The sequence below is a fragment of the Lactuca saligna genome, chromosome 5 (genome assembly GCF_052625555.1).
Source record: "Lactuca saligna cultivar CGN05327 chromosome 5, ASM5262555v1, whole genome shotgun sequence".
Taxonomy (NCBI): Eukaryota; Viridiplantae; Streptophyta; class Magnoliopsida; order Asterales; family Asteraceae; genus Lactuca; species Lactuca saligna.
In genome coordinates this window covers 303,646,356-303,664,909 of record NC_136421.1, presented here as the reverse complement: position 1 = coordinate 303,664,909, position 18,554 = coordinate 303,646,356, and the positions used below count along the sequence as shown (strand labels likewise).

General features: G+C 30.4%; 1 protein-coding gene across 1 annotated transcript; it reads right to left on the bottom strand.

The window, feature by feature from the left end:
• Positions 1–6,923: 6,923 nt before the first annotated feature.
• On the bottom strand, positions 6,924–8,498 carry LOC145048445 (uncharacterized). The gene is made up of 4 exons (XM_078996927.1): positions 7,931–8,498; positions 7,642–7,817; positions 7,270–7,561; positions 6,924–7,184 (listed from the first exon to the last, which is right to left on the bottom strand). The coding sequence occupies exons 1-4, from the start codon at positions 8,317–8,319 to the stop codon at positions 7,118–7,120; spliced, it is 924 nt and encodes a 307-aa protein (XP_078853053.1). The 5' UTR covers positions 8,320–8,498; the 3' UTR covers positions 6,924–7,117.
• Positions 8,499–18,554: the final 10,056 nt, after the last annotated feature.

Below are 18,554 nucleotides of genomic sequence, written 5' to 3'. Positions count from 1 at the left end.
ATCATATATGTTTTTTTTTTTTTTTTAAATCTTCATGTTAGAAAATATCTCATATATAAAAATACACTTTCAAGCTTCTCTGCTATAATTTGCAATCCATCGTCTGAACATATAGTTTATTCTAACATACTATATCGATCCTTATGTGATCCTAAAGTCTAAATGCGATTATCTAAAATTAGTTACTTTTGCATTTGAATATACGGTTTAGTCAACACCAAATCTGTTAGAATGTTATAACTTAAATTTTTGTTTTTTGTGAAAAAAGTCAATTATGTCCAATGATAACAATGTACTTCCAAAGTAAATTGATATAGTTGGGAGTTGTTCATAAATATGTGTGTTCTTATGTATTACCATTTTACCGTGTCAGCTCGAAGTGATGCATATGATTTCGTTGCATAGTATTTTTAACCTAATTTTGAATATTGTTATTATTTTTTTTGTAGTCATTTGTATGTATTATATTTGGACATTAAGTTTGTCATTCAATTTCTAGACCACTAAATAACAAAAAACAACCATGACAATAATGACTATGTCTCTTAGGTCGAGCATTTCCCGTGATATTTTTTATCTAAACTTTTACATATTTGAAAAATTCATTGAAACTTTTATCAATATAAAAGTGGATATTTTTTAAATGACCATTTCTTTATTTTAATATAATCTTTTATTTATTATTACTAAATGACCATTCATTCTCCATTTTAATTTGTAAATTGTTTTGTGTTTATGTATTTTTCTTACATTACAATATTACATTAATTTTTAATTTGTGATATAACAATATCATTTTCATAATTGATTATGTTTTTTTTTTTTCATTTTATTTAAATTTATATTGTGTTGTATAAAATTATAATTTTATAAAATATCTACACATACAAAAGATCGATATAGTCAAACCAATTTGTTGTTATAGTTTGAACTAATCATTATACCATTATAAATTAACAAACATATTCTTATCATTCTTTAATCATTACCTTATAATTTATTTATATTTTTTAACTTTCTCATCTGTGGTGTCCACGGGTTATAAACTAGTAGTTCGATAAATACATGCAATAAAGTACAAGTGTCTACTTTAAATCTCCTAGGGTTGAAACTACAAGAAATAATGAAAGATGATGCAATATAAAAAGTTGGATTAATATATACACATTCAATGCAAAACCAAAAATAATAATGATTCATTTTCATACGAGGTACTGCATGTCTACATTAGAATATCAAAATAAATGAGTTTTTGACCATAATAGGGTGGATAGAAAAAATATTTACCATTTTAGTGTTCTTTCAAAACTATTTATCATTTTTAGTGTTTTTCTTCTTTTTCTTTATTTTTTAGTTTCCTTTTCAGTTTTTTTAATTTAAATATCTTATTTTTCTTTTTTTCTTTTTTATTCCACTTTTTATTGTTTTTCTCATTTTTCTTTACTTTTTAGTTTCTTTTCAGTTTTTCTTTTAAAAAATTTAAATATCTTATTTCTTTTTCTTTTTTATTCCACCTTTTTATAATATATATATAAATGACAACTTTCATTTTAGTTTTTTTTTTTTTTATCCTTTTTTACTGTTTTTTAAATATATGTTTTTTTTATTTAATTTTTTCTGTTTTATTTAAATATCCGAGTTTCTTATACAACCTTTTTACCATCAAATTTTAGCCTCAACATTAAAAAATCATCAAAAACCACCACTATAATCAAATTTTAAGGTGCAAAAATTCCAACATTCACATACAATGTTTTTAAAGTGAAAAAAAAATCTCAACATTGTTTCTTACAAAAAAACATTGTATGTGAATGTCACCACAAAAAAAATCCAACATTGTTTATTACAAAAAGAAAAACATCACAATTAGTTTCATCTTGAACCGGTAAAAAATCATTACCTGTAAAAAAATATATATTATTTTTTAAATTACCTTGGCATAGACGGACATCTATTAAGTGGATGACTCTCCAACCATTCTCGAGCACGTGGATTTAATGGGACATAATCGAAAACGATGTCCGTCTATGTCAAGGTAATTTAAAAAAATAATATTTTTATGGTATTTGTTATAGTTATTCTCTTGTTATTATTATTTTTTTTACAGGTAATAATTTTTTACCGGTTCAAGATGAAGCTAATTGTGATGTTTTTCTTTTTGTAATAAACAATGTTGGGGTTTTTTTTTGTGATGTTTTTTGTAACACCCCCTCTGGCACGTATCACAATATTGTCCGCTTTGGGCCACTCGGCACGAGGACTTCCCAGGGGGTCACCCATCCTGGTACTACTCCCGCCCGAGCACGCTTAACTGCAGAGTTCTTATGGGATCTGCTGCCCTCACGGCTTTAAAACGCGTTGTGACAAGGAAGGTATCCACACCCCTTTATAAGGAAATGTTTCGTTCTCCTTCCAAGCCGATGTAGGATCAGATCTAACCCACTTTCACCCCCCATTATAGGGTTCGACATCCCTGTCGAACACATCGACCCGTGCCCTAGCTCTGATACCATTTGTAACATCCCCCTCTGGCACTTATCACAATATTGTCCGCTTTGGGCCACTCGGCACGGGGACTTCCCAGGGGGTCACCCATTATTCCCTCCTGGTTAACAACATGACCCAAGAATTGGACTTCCCGTATCCAAAAGTCGCATTTGGAGAACTTTGCAAAAAGCTTCTCCTTCTTTAACACCTCCAACACTTCTCGTAGATGCTTGCCATGCTCCTCCTGGCTTTTCGAGTAAATGAGAATGTCGTCGATGAACACTATCACAGATTTATCGAGGAATGGTTTACAAACCCTATTCATCAAATCCATGAATGCTGTGGGAGCATTGGTTAGTCCGAATGACATAACCAAGAACTCGTAGTGTCCATATCTTGTTCTGAATGCAGTCTTCTCAATATCCTGCTCTCTCACCTTCAGCTGATGATATCCTGACCTAAGATCGATCTTTGAGAAGTAGCTCGAACCTTGCAGCTGATCGAATAGATCATCAATCCTCGGTAATGGATACTTGTTCTTCACCGTTGCCTTATTCAACTCTCGGTAGTCTATGCACATCCTCATGCTTCCGTCCTTCTTCTTCACGAATAACACCGGAGCTCCCCAGGGTGATGAACTAGGTCGAATGAAACCGTTGTCCAACAGCTCCTGAAGTTGCGTCATGTGCTCCTTCATCTCCGTCGGTGCTAATCGGTAAGGTGCCTTTGCTATCGGTGTTGTTCCTGGTAATAAGTCTATACGAAATTCTACTTGCCTATCAGGTGGTAATCCGGGAAGATCTTCGGGAAAGACTTCCAGATAATCGCACACAACCGGTATATTCTGCACCTCTTTCTTTTCTTTCTTAGCATCGATTACGAATGCCAAGTACGATGCACATCCCTTGGACAAACATTTCTTGGCTTTCATCAAGGAGATGATTCCAGAACTCACTCTGCGTTTGTCCCCGTACACCATAAATGATTCCTTTCCGGGTGGGTTTATCCTAACTATCTTCTTTCGGCATAATATCTCGGCATCGTTGGCGCTAAGCCAATCCATACCCAAAACGATGTCAAAACCGTTTAACTCTATGGGTAATAGTTCCTCATGGAATTCGTTTCCGTTTAGGTCAATGACAATGTTCCTAATACGATTACTAACAGGTACGAATTTGCCACTGGCAACTTCTACAATTAGGGCGTTATCAAGTTTTTCTACAGGTAATGCTAATTTCGCACTAAATTTATGCGACACAAAGGAGTAGTTGGCTCCGGAATCAAACAGTATATTTGCAGGCAAACCATTTACAAGAAAGGTACCTGAAGCGACGTCTGCTGCCTCCTTTGCAGCCTCGAGCGTCATCTGGAAGGCTCTCGCCTTCGGCTTTGGTGGTATGTTGGGTCTTCCTGCCTCCTTCTTCTTCGGGCAGTCCTTCAAAATGTGCCCTTCTTCATTACACCCATAACAGGCCTTCTGGTTAAGGGTGAATTCATTGGCATAGTGCCCAGGCTTTCCGCATTTGTAACAAGTGACCCCTCCATCACACTTCCCAAAGTGCTTCTTCTTGCACTTGTCACACCACTTTGCTTCTGATCCTCCTCCTCTCGAACCAGGTTTCGAGAATCTACTCTTCTTGTTGGACTTCGAGGATCCATCGAACTTCCGTTTCTCACCGACCTCAGCCCTTTCCAGACCTCTTTCCTTTTGTTGGGTCTCCACATTCTTAGCTGCTCGAACAGCTGATTTCAGAGTGGTTGCCATCTTGACTGTTGGGCCAAAGTCAGCCGGCAGTCCGTTTGCAAATTTCTCAATTTTAGAAAGTTCGGTTGGCACTAGGTATGGAAACAACTTCATCTTTTCCGTAAATGCAGCAGCATAGTCATCGATGCTCATTCTGGCCTTCTTCAAATTTTGGAACTCATTGTTCAGATCAATCAGGTCTATCTCTGAACAGTACTGCGCCTTTAGTTGTTCCAAGAACTCATCCCATGACATTTTCAGGGCTTTTCCTCGTGGCATCGTATCTGCCAATAGCTTCCACCAACTCAAGACTCCAGTTTTCAATTGTCTCACAGCGAAGACAGTCTTCTGCTTTTCGTTGCAGTCGTAGCTCTCAAACACCATCTCCATCTCGGAGATCCAGTTCATAATCTCAACAGGCTTTGGGCTTCCTGAGAGACTTGGTGGTTTTGCACCCAAGAAATTTTTGTACATCCGCCCATCCTTGTTGTTTCTTCCTTCTGGGCCATCCCTTTGTTCACCTTGAGTCCCTATTTGACTCACTTGATGGCTATAGTTCCCTTCCTCAGATGGCTCGGGAACTGGCTCCGTCGGTTCAACATGTATGGTAGGTTCGTCTCTATTCTCGCGGAGCATCCGTCTCATTTCTTCCCTTTGTTCAGCTAGCATAGCCTGAATCATGGCTTGAACTCCAGCCATGGTAACTGGCTCAGGTGCAACTTCTTCAACAATAGGTATTTGCTGAACTACTGGGGGTTGGTTCCTACCTCCATTTGCGTTCACGTTTCCGCTACGGGTCCTTGCCATCATGATCTATACACCGAATAAGGTGAATTCAGATCTTTATTTAGGAGAGACGTTTTAAATCGTCCTTATCACTCTGAAACATTTACATGCTAGTTCTAATATCGTAGTCGTACATTTAGAATCCTAAACACATAAGGTTTCCAGATCCAGTCGGCAACAGACCATAGATCCGAACAAAATAACGGCATATCATGCATAAAGCATTTAGCACATAAAAGCATTTTAGGCACAATTCCTAAAATAAGCTAGTACTCACACCTCACAATCATCGCTTAGCATTCTAAGTTTAAGTCTAGAAATCCTACAAATTCCTAGTTCACTTAACTCACACCTCACAATCATCGCTTAGCATTCTAAGTTTAAGTCTAGAAATCCTACAAATTCCTAGTTCGCTTAAACTAATGCTCTGATACCATTTGTAACACCCCCTCTGGCACGTATCACAATATTGTCCGCTTTGGGCCACTCGGCACAAGGACTTCCCAGGGGGTCACCCATCATGGTACTACTCCTGCCCGAGCACGCTTAAATGCAGAGTTCTTATGGGATCTGTTGCCCTCACGGCTTTAAAACGCATTGTGACAAGGAAGGTATCCACACCCCTTTATAAGGAAATGTTTCGTTCTCCTTCCAAGCCGATGTGGGATCAGATAAGTGGGTTAGATCTGATCCCACATCGGCTTGGAAGGAGAACGAAACATTTCCTTATAAAGGGGTGTGGATACCTTCCTTGTCACAACGCGTTTTAAAGCCGTGAGGGCAGCAGATCCCATAAGAACTCTGCAGTTAAGCGTGCTCGCTGGGAAGGAGAACTAAGCATTCCTTATAAGGGGTGTGGATACCTTCCCTATCACAGCGCGTTTTAAAGCCGTGAGGGCAGCAGATCCCATAAGAACTCTGCAGTTAAGCGTGCTCGGGTGGGAGTAGTACCAGGATGGGTGACCCCCTGGGAAGTCCTCGTGCCGAGTGGCCCAAAGCGGACAATATTGTGATACGTGCCAGAGGGGGATGTTACATTTTTTTTGTAAGAAACAATGTTGAGATTTTTTTTTCACTTTAAAAACATTGTATGTGAATGTTGGAATTTTTGCACCTTAAAATTTGATTATAGTGATGGTTTTTGATGATTTTTTAATGTTGAGGCTAAAATTTGATTGTAAAAAGGTTGTATAAGAAAATCAGATATTTAAATAAAACAGAAAAAAAACAAATAAAAAAACATATATTTAAAAAAACAGTAAAAAAAGGATAAAAAAAAAACTAAAATGAAAATTGTCATATATATATATATATATATATATATATATATATATATATATATATATATATATATATATATATATATATATATATATATATATATATAATAAAAAGGTGGAATAAAAAAGAAAAAAATAAGATATTTAAATTAAAAAAAAAAAAAAAAAAAGTAAAGAAAATGAGAAAAACAATAAAAAGGCGGAATAAAAAAGGAAAAAAAAAATAAGATATTTAAATTTAAAAAAAAAAAAAACTGAAAAGGAAACTAAAAAATAAAAGAAAAAGAAGAAAAACACTAAAATGGTAAATAATTTTTAAAGAACACTAAAATGGTAAATATTTTTTCCACCCACCCTATTACCTATTATGGTCAAAAACTACAAAATAAAGAATCATAAAATATTCGGCGATCGACATAATGATTCATAATCATTACAATGATTAAAAAAATATCCAGTCTCTAAAATGTTGATTAAAATATATATATATATATATATATATATATATATATATATATATATATACAAAACATGGTTCATTTTTTTAATGTAAAAAATAGCTTCATATGAACATAAATTCAAACAGATCCTTCAACGATACATAATTTAATTTAACTATAATTCCATTAATACTAAACTCTAAAACACGTTGACATAAATGAACATAATACATTTTGTAACTTTCTTCTGATTCCTCCAAATAATCACCTCCTTCATATAATAACAACTTAAACGTCTGAAAATATTATATATATTGCACATAAACTATATCAAAATGATTAGAAAAACAATTTAAATGCTAAAAATACAAAAACATCAATCAACCGTTAGCTCGTTCTTCTAGTAGAGAATACCTCTCCAATACTGCAATAGTCTCTTCTTTAGCACTATCCACATAACAAATAAATCCAACTAAGAATTTTTGCCAAACAAATAAATTCAACATATATATAATTGGATTTGAAGATTTACCTCCCGGATCTCAAGATCTTGTATTTCCCGATCATAGTAAGGTCAACAATCGTTGACCCTTCACGCCCTGATGGAAGTACACCACCATCATAAACAAAACGACAACGTTCCCAAAGATTCTTAAACTCTTTAATATCTAAACTACTCGGTTGTCCACTAAGATTTGCACTTGTTAACGCCAAAGCACTTCCACACCCACGAGCAATCATCCTGATAAATTCAGAATCAGGTACTCTAACTCCTACAGTATCGAATCCAGGGTTTAAAGATTTCTCAAGAACACTTGATTCCCCTGAAAATAACAAAAAGCTTTAGCCTTGGGCTCACACAGGACAAAATAGAACATATAAGATAGATTTAACAAGTGTAAACCTCTTGTTAGAACTAGGGTTACAGGTCCTGGAAGGAGATTGTGAAGAAGGCCAAGAGGCAGATGGTTTGTGACTGCAAATCGGCCTATGTCGTTTACATCACCAACACAAATGGCTAAAGGACTAGTGTGTTTACGTCCTTTGATTTCATATATTCTATTCACTGCATCTACAGAGCTGTTGCATCAAGGGTTCGCATTAAAGTATGTATTTTATGATGAAGTTCATTGAAGCAAAACGTCGAACACTATGAATGCGTCGAGAAATTTGGAGATGTGAAAGAAACTTACCAAGCGTCACAAGCGAAACCGTAGAGTGTATCAGTGGGGACGGCTATAACCTTTCCATCTCGTAAAGCTTGGATTGCTTCATCAGCGTAAGCCTCCGTCGCGGGCCGTACGATCCCAGACGTATTACTTTCAATACCCTCATTACATTTTTCCATACTCCATGCCATTTTCCTTACTGATACTCCACGAAATCCCTTGTTTTGATGAAGAATTGTTGAAAATCCAAACTTGGGTACTCCTGAAATTATACCAAGATATCCCAAGTTGGGGATTGAAAAAGAGCTCATTTTAAAACAAGACCCACAGTGTATGAAAGAAATTAACGGGTTAGTGTGAAGAAGAACGCTTCGAGAGGTTATCTTTGTAGGGTTTATTGTATTTGTATACATAAACAATCTTTCTCTATTGCTGTAGTGTAGTTGCAGCAGATTGTTCGCCGACCACGATGCCTTTGTTTGTCATACCTCATAAAGACCGGGTTAGTGTTGAGTAGGATGATATGATAGACACAGAAACTGGATGCCGATTCCTCAATTTTTGGAACGAAAAATATATTCTATTCTACTAGTAAAGTGTCAAACTCCAAACTTATTATTCGTCGTCTATTTATGTATTTTATTAGTGCCAAATATATATATATATATATATATATATATATATATATATATATATATATATATATATATATATATATATATATATATATGGGAAAAGTGAATATATCCTTAAGTAGTACATCGTTTTGTATCATATATAGACATTGTAATTGTCCAATGTTCTTATAACTCAACTTTTAAATTGAATTACTTCAAAGATTTTTATAAATTTCATATATATCTTCCTCTTACACAATTGTCATTTTCAACAATAATATATATAGCATAGTAAGTGTTCAACAAAAATATGTGATGTAAAAAGAAGATAATAGTGAAAATTTAAAAATATTGAATATAAATCAAGTTAAGGATTGAAGTTTAACAATATTATAATGAATATATCAAACAAAACGACGTATTATTATGAGTTTGGTACTTAAACTTGTATACCCTTAAGGGTATATTCACTTTTCGCTATATATATATATATATATATATATATATATATATATATATATATATATATATATATATATATATATATATATATATATATATATATAGGAGGGTTGAATTGAGAAAAAAAAAAGGGTTGAGAATGGGGGAATCATTCTCAGCCAGTCATTTATTTTTGCCGCAAAAGCCTCAAACATACCGGCGGAAATGGGAAAGGAATCCACATGTATTTTCCAACAAAACATGTTTCCTTAAACTATACTAAGCATTACCTTAATATATACAAAAACATAGTTTTTTCATTTTTTTTTTAATTTTTAAGAAGTTATTTTTATCGAAAAATGATTTTAAAAATACCAAATTTCATGATTTTTTATTCTCTACAAATAGACATCCATATTGATATAATTTTAAGATAAAATAAAAAAAAATTATATTTTCAGTTATCGTTATTCATAAGTGAATAAAAATGAATCTGATTTTTACTACAGTACATTCGTTATTCACTTATGAATAAAAACTATGATTAATTTTTTTTACAATTTAAGTATCATTCATATATGAATATAGCATATACTAAACATAGTATATTCATATTTAAATATTAGACGATGCATTCACTTGTGAATATTACATAGTATATTCACTTGTGAATGTTAGATTGTATATTCACTTATGAATATTATATGATATTTTCATATGTGAATATTATATAGTATTACATGGTATATCACATGAGAATAGTACATAGTATATTCACTTGTGAATATTAGATCATATATTCACTTATGAATAATAGTTGGTATATTCATATGTGAATATTGCACAGTATATTAATATATGAATATTACAATGTGTTTTTAGAAATAACACGTGGGCACCACGGATTAGAAAGGTAAAAATAATTTTAATAAAACTATAAGGTAATTATTTAGCAATGATAAAAAAAAAATTAATAATTTAATAAATTAGGCAATAAATATTACAAATAAATTTTTTGTTCACGTGTTTGATATGTGTAAAATGGATTAGTGAATTAGTGAAAATTTAATTAATGAGAAAAAACCTTAGAATGACAAGTGACAAATAATTAATGTGAAACTCTAATTGATTGACACGTGACAAATGTGTTACTCTTTTATTAGGTATATATATATATATATATATATATATATATATATATATATATATATATATATATACATACACACACACACACACTAGTAATCAACATGCGTTATGCAACGACAACAATTAATTTCATTCCAGAAAATAGTGAGGCGATTGTCTTCCTTTTTGCATACGTCAAAACATTTCTTTTATGTGGTCAATGTTGTTTTGGTTTGAAGGTAAAATTACATTGTTTATTTGGGTTTAAATGAAAAGTATTTTGTTGGTTGTGATTGTTTTCATTTATGTGAATAGTTCCGAGATAATAATTAGATTTCGTTGGACATGTTCAAATAGTTTCATTTCTATCAACGACTGAAAATTGCTATTTTTGGTGTACGTTGTTATTTCAGTTGCTATTTCGGGTAAAAAATAAACATGTGTTAGTAATTTCGTCAAAAAAAAACATCATTTATTGTAGGATAACATTAAAATAAGTTGGTTTTTGTTAAAATTAAATATTCATTTTCAAATTCCATAGATGTATGTCAAGTTTGCTTGTAGATATATTATTTGTTTTATTAGTTATATTATTTTTTTAACATATATTATTATTACTTTTATCGATTTTCAACAATATATATTTTTATTATTATCATCTATATTTGTTTTTGTTATTAATTTTGTCATTGGTTTTAATTTTTTTATCCATCATTAATTTGATAATTCCAACTATTACATCAAATGTAAGAATATATTTTACATATATCTCAAGATTGTTGTAAATAGTTAATTTGCATAAAACTTACTGAAATGTTTAAAACGTTAAAAACCCATTATGAAGTTTGAGAATATAGGTCTTAGCTAATTTTTTCAATCTTATTTTTCCATAGTTTTTTATTTCTAAAATGTATTAGAGAGTCGGTAAAAAATCACAATTTAAAAGAATTTACATAAGATTTGTAAGATATTAACAAAATCTTTGATAAAATTGATTGAAACTCAACCAATCCTTATTTTTCAGGCTTGTGAACTAATCAATATACTACTTTTATATGTTTTTTTACTAATTAATCAATAAACCACTTTTTAAATATATAATCACCACTCCTTAAGTTTATTTTTAATTTAAAAATGATTAAATTGCTCAGTGGAACCTCTCATGACTCTCATGTCGACCTCCCGAAATGGAAGCAATCATTTTTTCGTCTCCAATTTAACCAACCACCCGTTCTTTTGTCAAGCTATTATCACACCTAATATAACTAACCAGTTATATCTTAATCATACGACCCACTTTTTGATTTTCATGTTTCATTTTATTCATTTTTGTGTTTTTCAATTAATATTTTTCATTTTTATATCTTAAATAAACATAGATATATAACGGGATATCATGTAAAATCCTACTCTAATTTCACTGGTTTTTTAAAATCGTTTGGTTTCAAAATAAAATTACAATATCTGTTTGAATTTACTATAAAAAAAATTCAAAACGTAATGCATATATTTCTAATTTTATTTTGTCGACATAAGTATGAAGCAGGTTTATTCGGCTTTCAGCAAATGATGACATTACCCACTCAAAAAGTTAATTATACAACCACCCACAACTTCCATACATTGGAGACCCTTATATCATGCAAAAACACATATCATAATCATAAATTATTTAAAATCATGTATTTTTATAAAATCCAACTTAATGTACAACCAGACATGTATAATATGCAAGTCAAAGATTGCAGAAATATGATCCTTTTTAATTCCAATCCCAACTACAGATTTTGCCACAATAGTTGCTATCTCGGTTTGGTGGAATTACATGAAGTCAATCCTTGGCATTTTGAAATTACTAAGTCACCAGTATTGTAATGATCAATGCAATCTTGGAATCTGGCTAATGGTTTTTACACAATTTTAAGAAGTTTTAACATTGGTCAAACTTAATATTGGTTAAGTTAACTTCAATATATCTTCACTTGGTTTGACTTTGATCAACATCAGTTAGCATCTTCACTTGGTTTGACTTTCATCCACATCATTAAGCATCACTTCTTGCAACATTCATTTCATTATGCTAAAAGAAACCACCATACACAGTTTTTGCTTCGAAAATATATCTTTAGGCACCCACCTAGAAAACTTTAATCAAATACATGTTAGCAGCCAAAATCACATGATTAGTTACAGCCATCAAAAACAAATACATGAAAGGTTTGCAGCCTTTTATTACATATTATAAAAAAAATACTATAATTCCCTTTTCTTATACCCACAACCAATATCTTGTTAACAGATCACAACCCAATGGTAAAACCCCAACAACAAACCAAAATGGTCAGACCTTGTAGTAATTGTACCTAAGCATACTAAGATGAAAAGACCCTTTCCCTTTTATTGAACATTTGACAGCAGACCAGCACATCATGATTCAATGGTAAATGCCCAACAACAGTTTACAGTTATTTTACTTCATATAAAACGAATTGAAAGTAGGGCAAACTAATAGAAAAAAGAGTTTTAAAAAAAGTTATAATTTAACAAAATGACCAAGGTTTGATGTTGTGATGGAGAAAACCGGAAAAAAAAAAGTCATTTCAGTCACATACACACAACTACAGATAATATTTGCAAGATAGTTTATATATATATATATATATATATATATATATATATATATATATATATATATATATATACCACTACGACTTATTACCTTTCCATCATCAACATACCCCAAGATGGTGAGAACAAGGGGGCTACATTTTTTGGAGGGCTTTGTCAGATGTGTTAGGGTGCAGCTTAGGGTTTTGGACTAAGAGATAGAGTGAGAGGACTTGTATAAGTATTCATAAGGTGCCTTGGGAAGACATTTAGACTTGAAAAGCATTTAAAAATATTAAGAAAATATGTCAACAAAATAAAAAGCAAGAACTTATAGTTATGTCATACGTTAAAATCCGACTTACCTCTATCAAGAGGTTTTATAAGAAGCCCTCAATGTTTTTTCAAAGAAACCAAGACCATATACAGGAAAGAAAGCTTCTATGAAGAGTTGATTTTTCAGATGTTCCTGCAACAAAAAAAACACCAGCACTATCAAAATTTGAGTATTGATAGTTCCAGCAGCAAAAACATGGGAAAAAGCTTTAAAAACATAGTAATCCAATAAAAGATCGAATCTATTGTGTTTTTAAAAGAAAAGCTAATGGCTTTTTAGTGAGAAATTAAATTAGTGTTAGCTCCTTCACCTTAAAACATAAATACATGGATGGGCATAATAACACTAACAAAAACATCAAAGTAGCCAACACCACACGCAATCCATACTTTGTTTGCAAAGGCCCATTCACATGCAACTGTGTTTCAAGCCCAATTTATTTTGACCAAGCTTACACAAAACAATTTATGACCATTTCCCAAGCTTCAAATCATGAAGATCATATCTCATTTCATGCCTATATGAGTAATGACCCAAAAGACTTCATTTGTTTTTTAGGATCATATTAACATTTACAACATACATAAATTTATATTAAAAACGTTACCTAAGGTTAAATCTTAATTTCCAGATCATTTAGAGAAATTCTCAAGCATGTTGCCTCCTGTGAAATCAAAAAATTGATGATTATAAATAGTTTGCTAAAATCAACAAACATATTAGAATAACATATTAGAAAAACTGATGGAATGGCCAACGTGAGGGTCAAAGAAAAACAGGGCAAATAGTTAAAACCTTGGATTTGTTGATTGGAGATCAAAAAAATTAACTTACATGTTTCCTTAGGGTTCAAAATCTCCCGATTGTAACAACACTTCGTCGAGAGAGCAGAGATACAAACAATATGTCTAATGTCAATCTTTAAGTGAAGAAGAGCCATATAGTCTTTCTGGCGGGCTAATGGTCAATTTTTGGTGAGTAGAAGATGGGGGTGAGGAAGTGAGGAAATAGAAAGGAAGCTATTTTTAGATAGAGGAAAAAGATTAGGGTTCGTTGATGGAGAGTGATGTTTTCTACCATTCAAAGAAACACCACATCCACAAGAAGATCCAAAAAAAATAATTTTGTTTGAAATCAAAGAGTGTCTAGGTCAAAAATGTTACCAGGAACTGGAACAATGAAAACGATTTGTTGAAATATTTGCAGCAACGAAAATCAAAGCTTGCTTTTGTTATAAAATAAACCAAAAAGTTAAAAACAATTTGAGCACATGTTCAAATAAGGGAGAGATAAACAAAATCTTGAAGCTCTGCCATTTGACGTGTAGCATCTAACAACTCCAATACAGTTCTGTGAGGTGAATTATCTGGTGGTGGTGAGTGGTTTAGTGGGTGGCGGTGACGGTGGCGGTGAAAGTAACAATGGTAGTAAGCAGGGTGGGGATAGGGTTTTCAGTAGGAATTCTAGATAGTTAAACAAAGAGACCGATGATGGAGAAGTGAGAAGTGGTAGTGGGGATTTTGAGAACATAGTGCTTCTATGGTGGCGGTGAAGGAGAAGATGACCATTGAAGGCATCATGGTGAAAGCTGCAAATGGTGGTGGCAGTCAAAGCAACAATAACGACGAACAAAGCCAAAGGTGGTCGGTGGGCTTCTAGGGCTTCGATCTGACCTTGAATCGAAACAATCTGCACGTTGAAGGAATTTAAGGCAACAGGTCCAAAATAATTGGGATTCAAGTTTAAATCTAACTAAAACTCCTTAAATTATTGTATGAATAGGTCAAGTATGATTGAATACTCTTAATTCTTATCTTCGACCTTTTCACACGCAAATGCACATCTGGGACTTAGTCAATAAACCATAGGGATTATTATATTGACTTTTTCAAATATTGCCCAAACTAATATCCATATGTGGTAATGCATAAAATCATTGTAAATAATGCATAAATATTTGTACGACTTAAAATTCAACATTTGACTAAAAATACTTTATATGGTAATATACATATATATATATATATATATATATATATATATATATATATATATATATATATATATATATATATATATATATATATATATATATATAGGGTTAGGTTCATGTGAGACAGCCTAATTTTGTAAGACCGTGAGACGTAATCCTAGTCACTCATTTAGTAGATAAAAAAAACATTTTTAAAATGCAAAATAATTAAAAATTTTCGAAAAAGAATTCAAATATTATTTTCGGAATTTATATTTTCCAAAAACAATATTAAAAAAATACAAAAAATAATAATAATAATAATAATACATTTTTTATAGATTCTAGTAAAATATTATAATATATTTACATATCTGACAAATCTTGTAGAATATTCAAACATTCTAAAAATCACATTAGAATATTTACAGAGTAATATTCTATTAGAATATTTCACGTGTTTTTCAAAAAAACGGTAAGTTATTTATTTATTTTTTTAATTTTTTTTAGGTAATTAAAGTTCCGTAAGTAATAATTAAAAAAAGAATTTTCGGATTTTTCCTTTTATTTTGCATTTTAAAATTATTTTTTGATTTTGTTTCACAGTCTCACAAAATTAGCATGGTCTCAAATGAACATATATATATATATATATATATATATATATATATATATATATATATATATATATATATGGCTTAGAGAATATGTTGTTGTTTTGTACCTAATATTAGGTATAGAACCATCAAAAATACATAGTTTTAACAAAATGCAATCAAATCTTTTTACTATCCTTCTTGTGTCCTCTATAAGACTAGATGAGAGTTTTAAATATTTAATTTTGCACCACAAACCATGTACAATAATATATTATCAATTACCTATAAGTCTTTATATTCAAATTTAATATAGAAAACTATAGTGAAAGATTGAAATTGTTCATTAAAAACTCACTAAACTTCTTCCCATAACGCTTCAGAAAGAATCATGCAAGTATACATATGATAGGTGTCAAAGAAAGTTATGAAGCCTACTAGAGGTCTAATATAAACAACACATTCAAAATACATAGATGTTGGGTATAAATTATGAAATCAGAAATAATATGAGCTCCTGAGCAATAGAAAGAAGCTAACAATGAAAAAAAATTGTTTTTCTAATTAAAATGAAGTCAATTATGATGGTTGTGTACCTAATATTACATACATGACAACCACATATTCAACTTTTATATATATATATATATATATATATATATATATATATATATATATATATATATATATATATATATATATATATTTACTTATAAAAAATCATTTTCTTCTTTCACCACATTCATTTGAAACTCTCATGGCTTTTCAACTTCTTTTTAATAATAATTATAATTTGTTTAATTATGTTAAATAAACATCAAACCTAAAGTGTAATCATATATCAACTAAATTTCAATATTAAAATAATATATTTACTTCTACTTACAAATTTATGTTTTTTAACTTTTAATATATTATACTTAATTTATTGTTTTTAATATATTGTTAGATGTAAATCATTATCATTTTAGAGATATAATTTTGGAATAATCTATATAAAATACTTAAATTATTAATTTATATATAACATTACCAGGTCAACTAAAATATAAATTTTAGTTTACCTTAAACATCCCAAAGAATATTTTGTAAATAGTTAAAAATGATAAATTGTAGTGTCTTTCTAATAATGATTATAAGTTGGTTAATAATGTTAAATAAATATCAAACCTAAAGTGTAATTTTTAATAAACTAAATTTCAATTTTAAAATAATATCTTTACTTCTACTTATAAAGTTATGTCTTTAACTTTTAAAATATTATACTTAATTTATTATATTTAATATGTTGTTATATGTAAACCATTATCAGTTTAAAGCTACAACTTTTGAACAATTTGGAGAAAATACTTAAATTATTAACTTAAAGATAACATTACAATATCAACTTAAATATAAATTCAGTTCCACTTAAAAAACCAAATAATATATTTTTTTAATAGTTAAAAATGAAAAATTATAATGATAAGTGCAAAAACTAAATTGTAATATCAATTTAACTAAAATATTTCATAAACATATTTTTATAATCGTTAAAGTTTTAAAATAAGTAGCTTAAAATAACTTACAATAACAATAGTTAAAGATAACTCTATATAAATGATTATATCATTACCTTTTTAAAATCAAAAAATAATGTTTGATGTTTTGAATAATTATAATGATAGAATTAAAACATTAAGCAAATAAATTTTAAAAAATTAGTTAATAATAACAACAACTATAAATAACATTAAACCATATATTATTTTTTATTTTCATTCAAATGTAATTCGCGTGTAGAAGTCATTCAAACGATTAAGATTATGAAGTTATAATATATATATATATATATATATATATATATATATATATATATATATATATATATATATATATATATATATTATCATATAATTCAAAATAATCAATATATTATATCGATTTAGTATAACGATTTATATCAAATTTAATATAAGCTTATTGTTATATTAAAAATATATATATTTATAAAGACTTCAACTATATAGATATTTTTGCGTAACGCATAGACATTCACCTAGTGTGTGTGTGTGTGTGTGTGTGTGTGTGTGTATATATATAGAGAGAGAGAGAGGCAAAAAGGCGACACAAAAAGCAAGATGCTAATCAAAACAAAAGAGTACAAATAGAAAAACAGAAAATAAAAAAGACAACATCATAAGCAACCGATAGGCTCGTTACACCATTTCTCCTAGCATAGGGAGTTCATTTTTCTCTTATGTTTTATCCACGTAAAATCCAACGTCATAGTTTCGTCTATCACTTTCACGGGGCAAAGTTTCGCCTTCTTGAAAATTGCTTCGTTCCTTGTTCTCCAAAGATTCCATAAAGTCGTCATTAGAATCATATGAATGAGATTTGTCTTCTTTTTGGTTTTGACAATAAGATTGTCAAACACTAAATAGAGATCTAATATCTCGTGGGTTTAAATAGGTGAACCCACACCATGTGCGAATTTTGTTCCAAACCATAGTTACAAAGTTGCATTGCAAGAACGAGTGCAAAGTGAAATCTTCTCATGTATGACAAAGAGTACATGTGGCTTGTGTCGATGTCAAACCCCTTTGATAAGGTTTATTGTCGTGGGAATTCTATCTTGCCAAAGCTTCCAACAAAAAGTGTTGATTTTGAGTGGAACCACTTTCAACCAATGAAAATGCATGGCTTTTGGATTTGAGAACAAGCTAGATGCTAGTTAGCAAAGGGAATCCACTCTGAACTTGTTTGATTTTTTATCTTTTAGTGCCAAACATATATATTTTTTAAAAAAAAAAAAAAGGAAAAAGAAAAACTTTCATATAAGGCTTGCAACGTTATTATTCAAGGTTGTTTGATAGTATCAAGCAGCCTAAGATTTACATTATTATTCAAGGTGTCATAGACTTCTAAATCTTATATGAATTTGACCAAATTGGACACAACCTTTTAC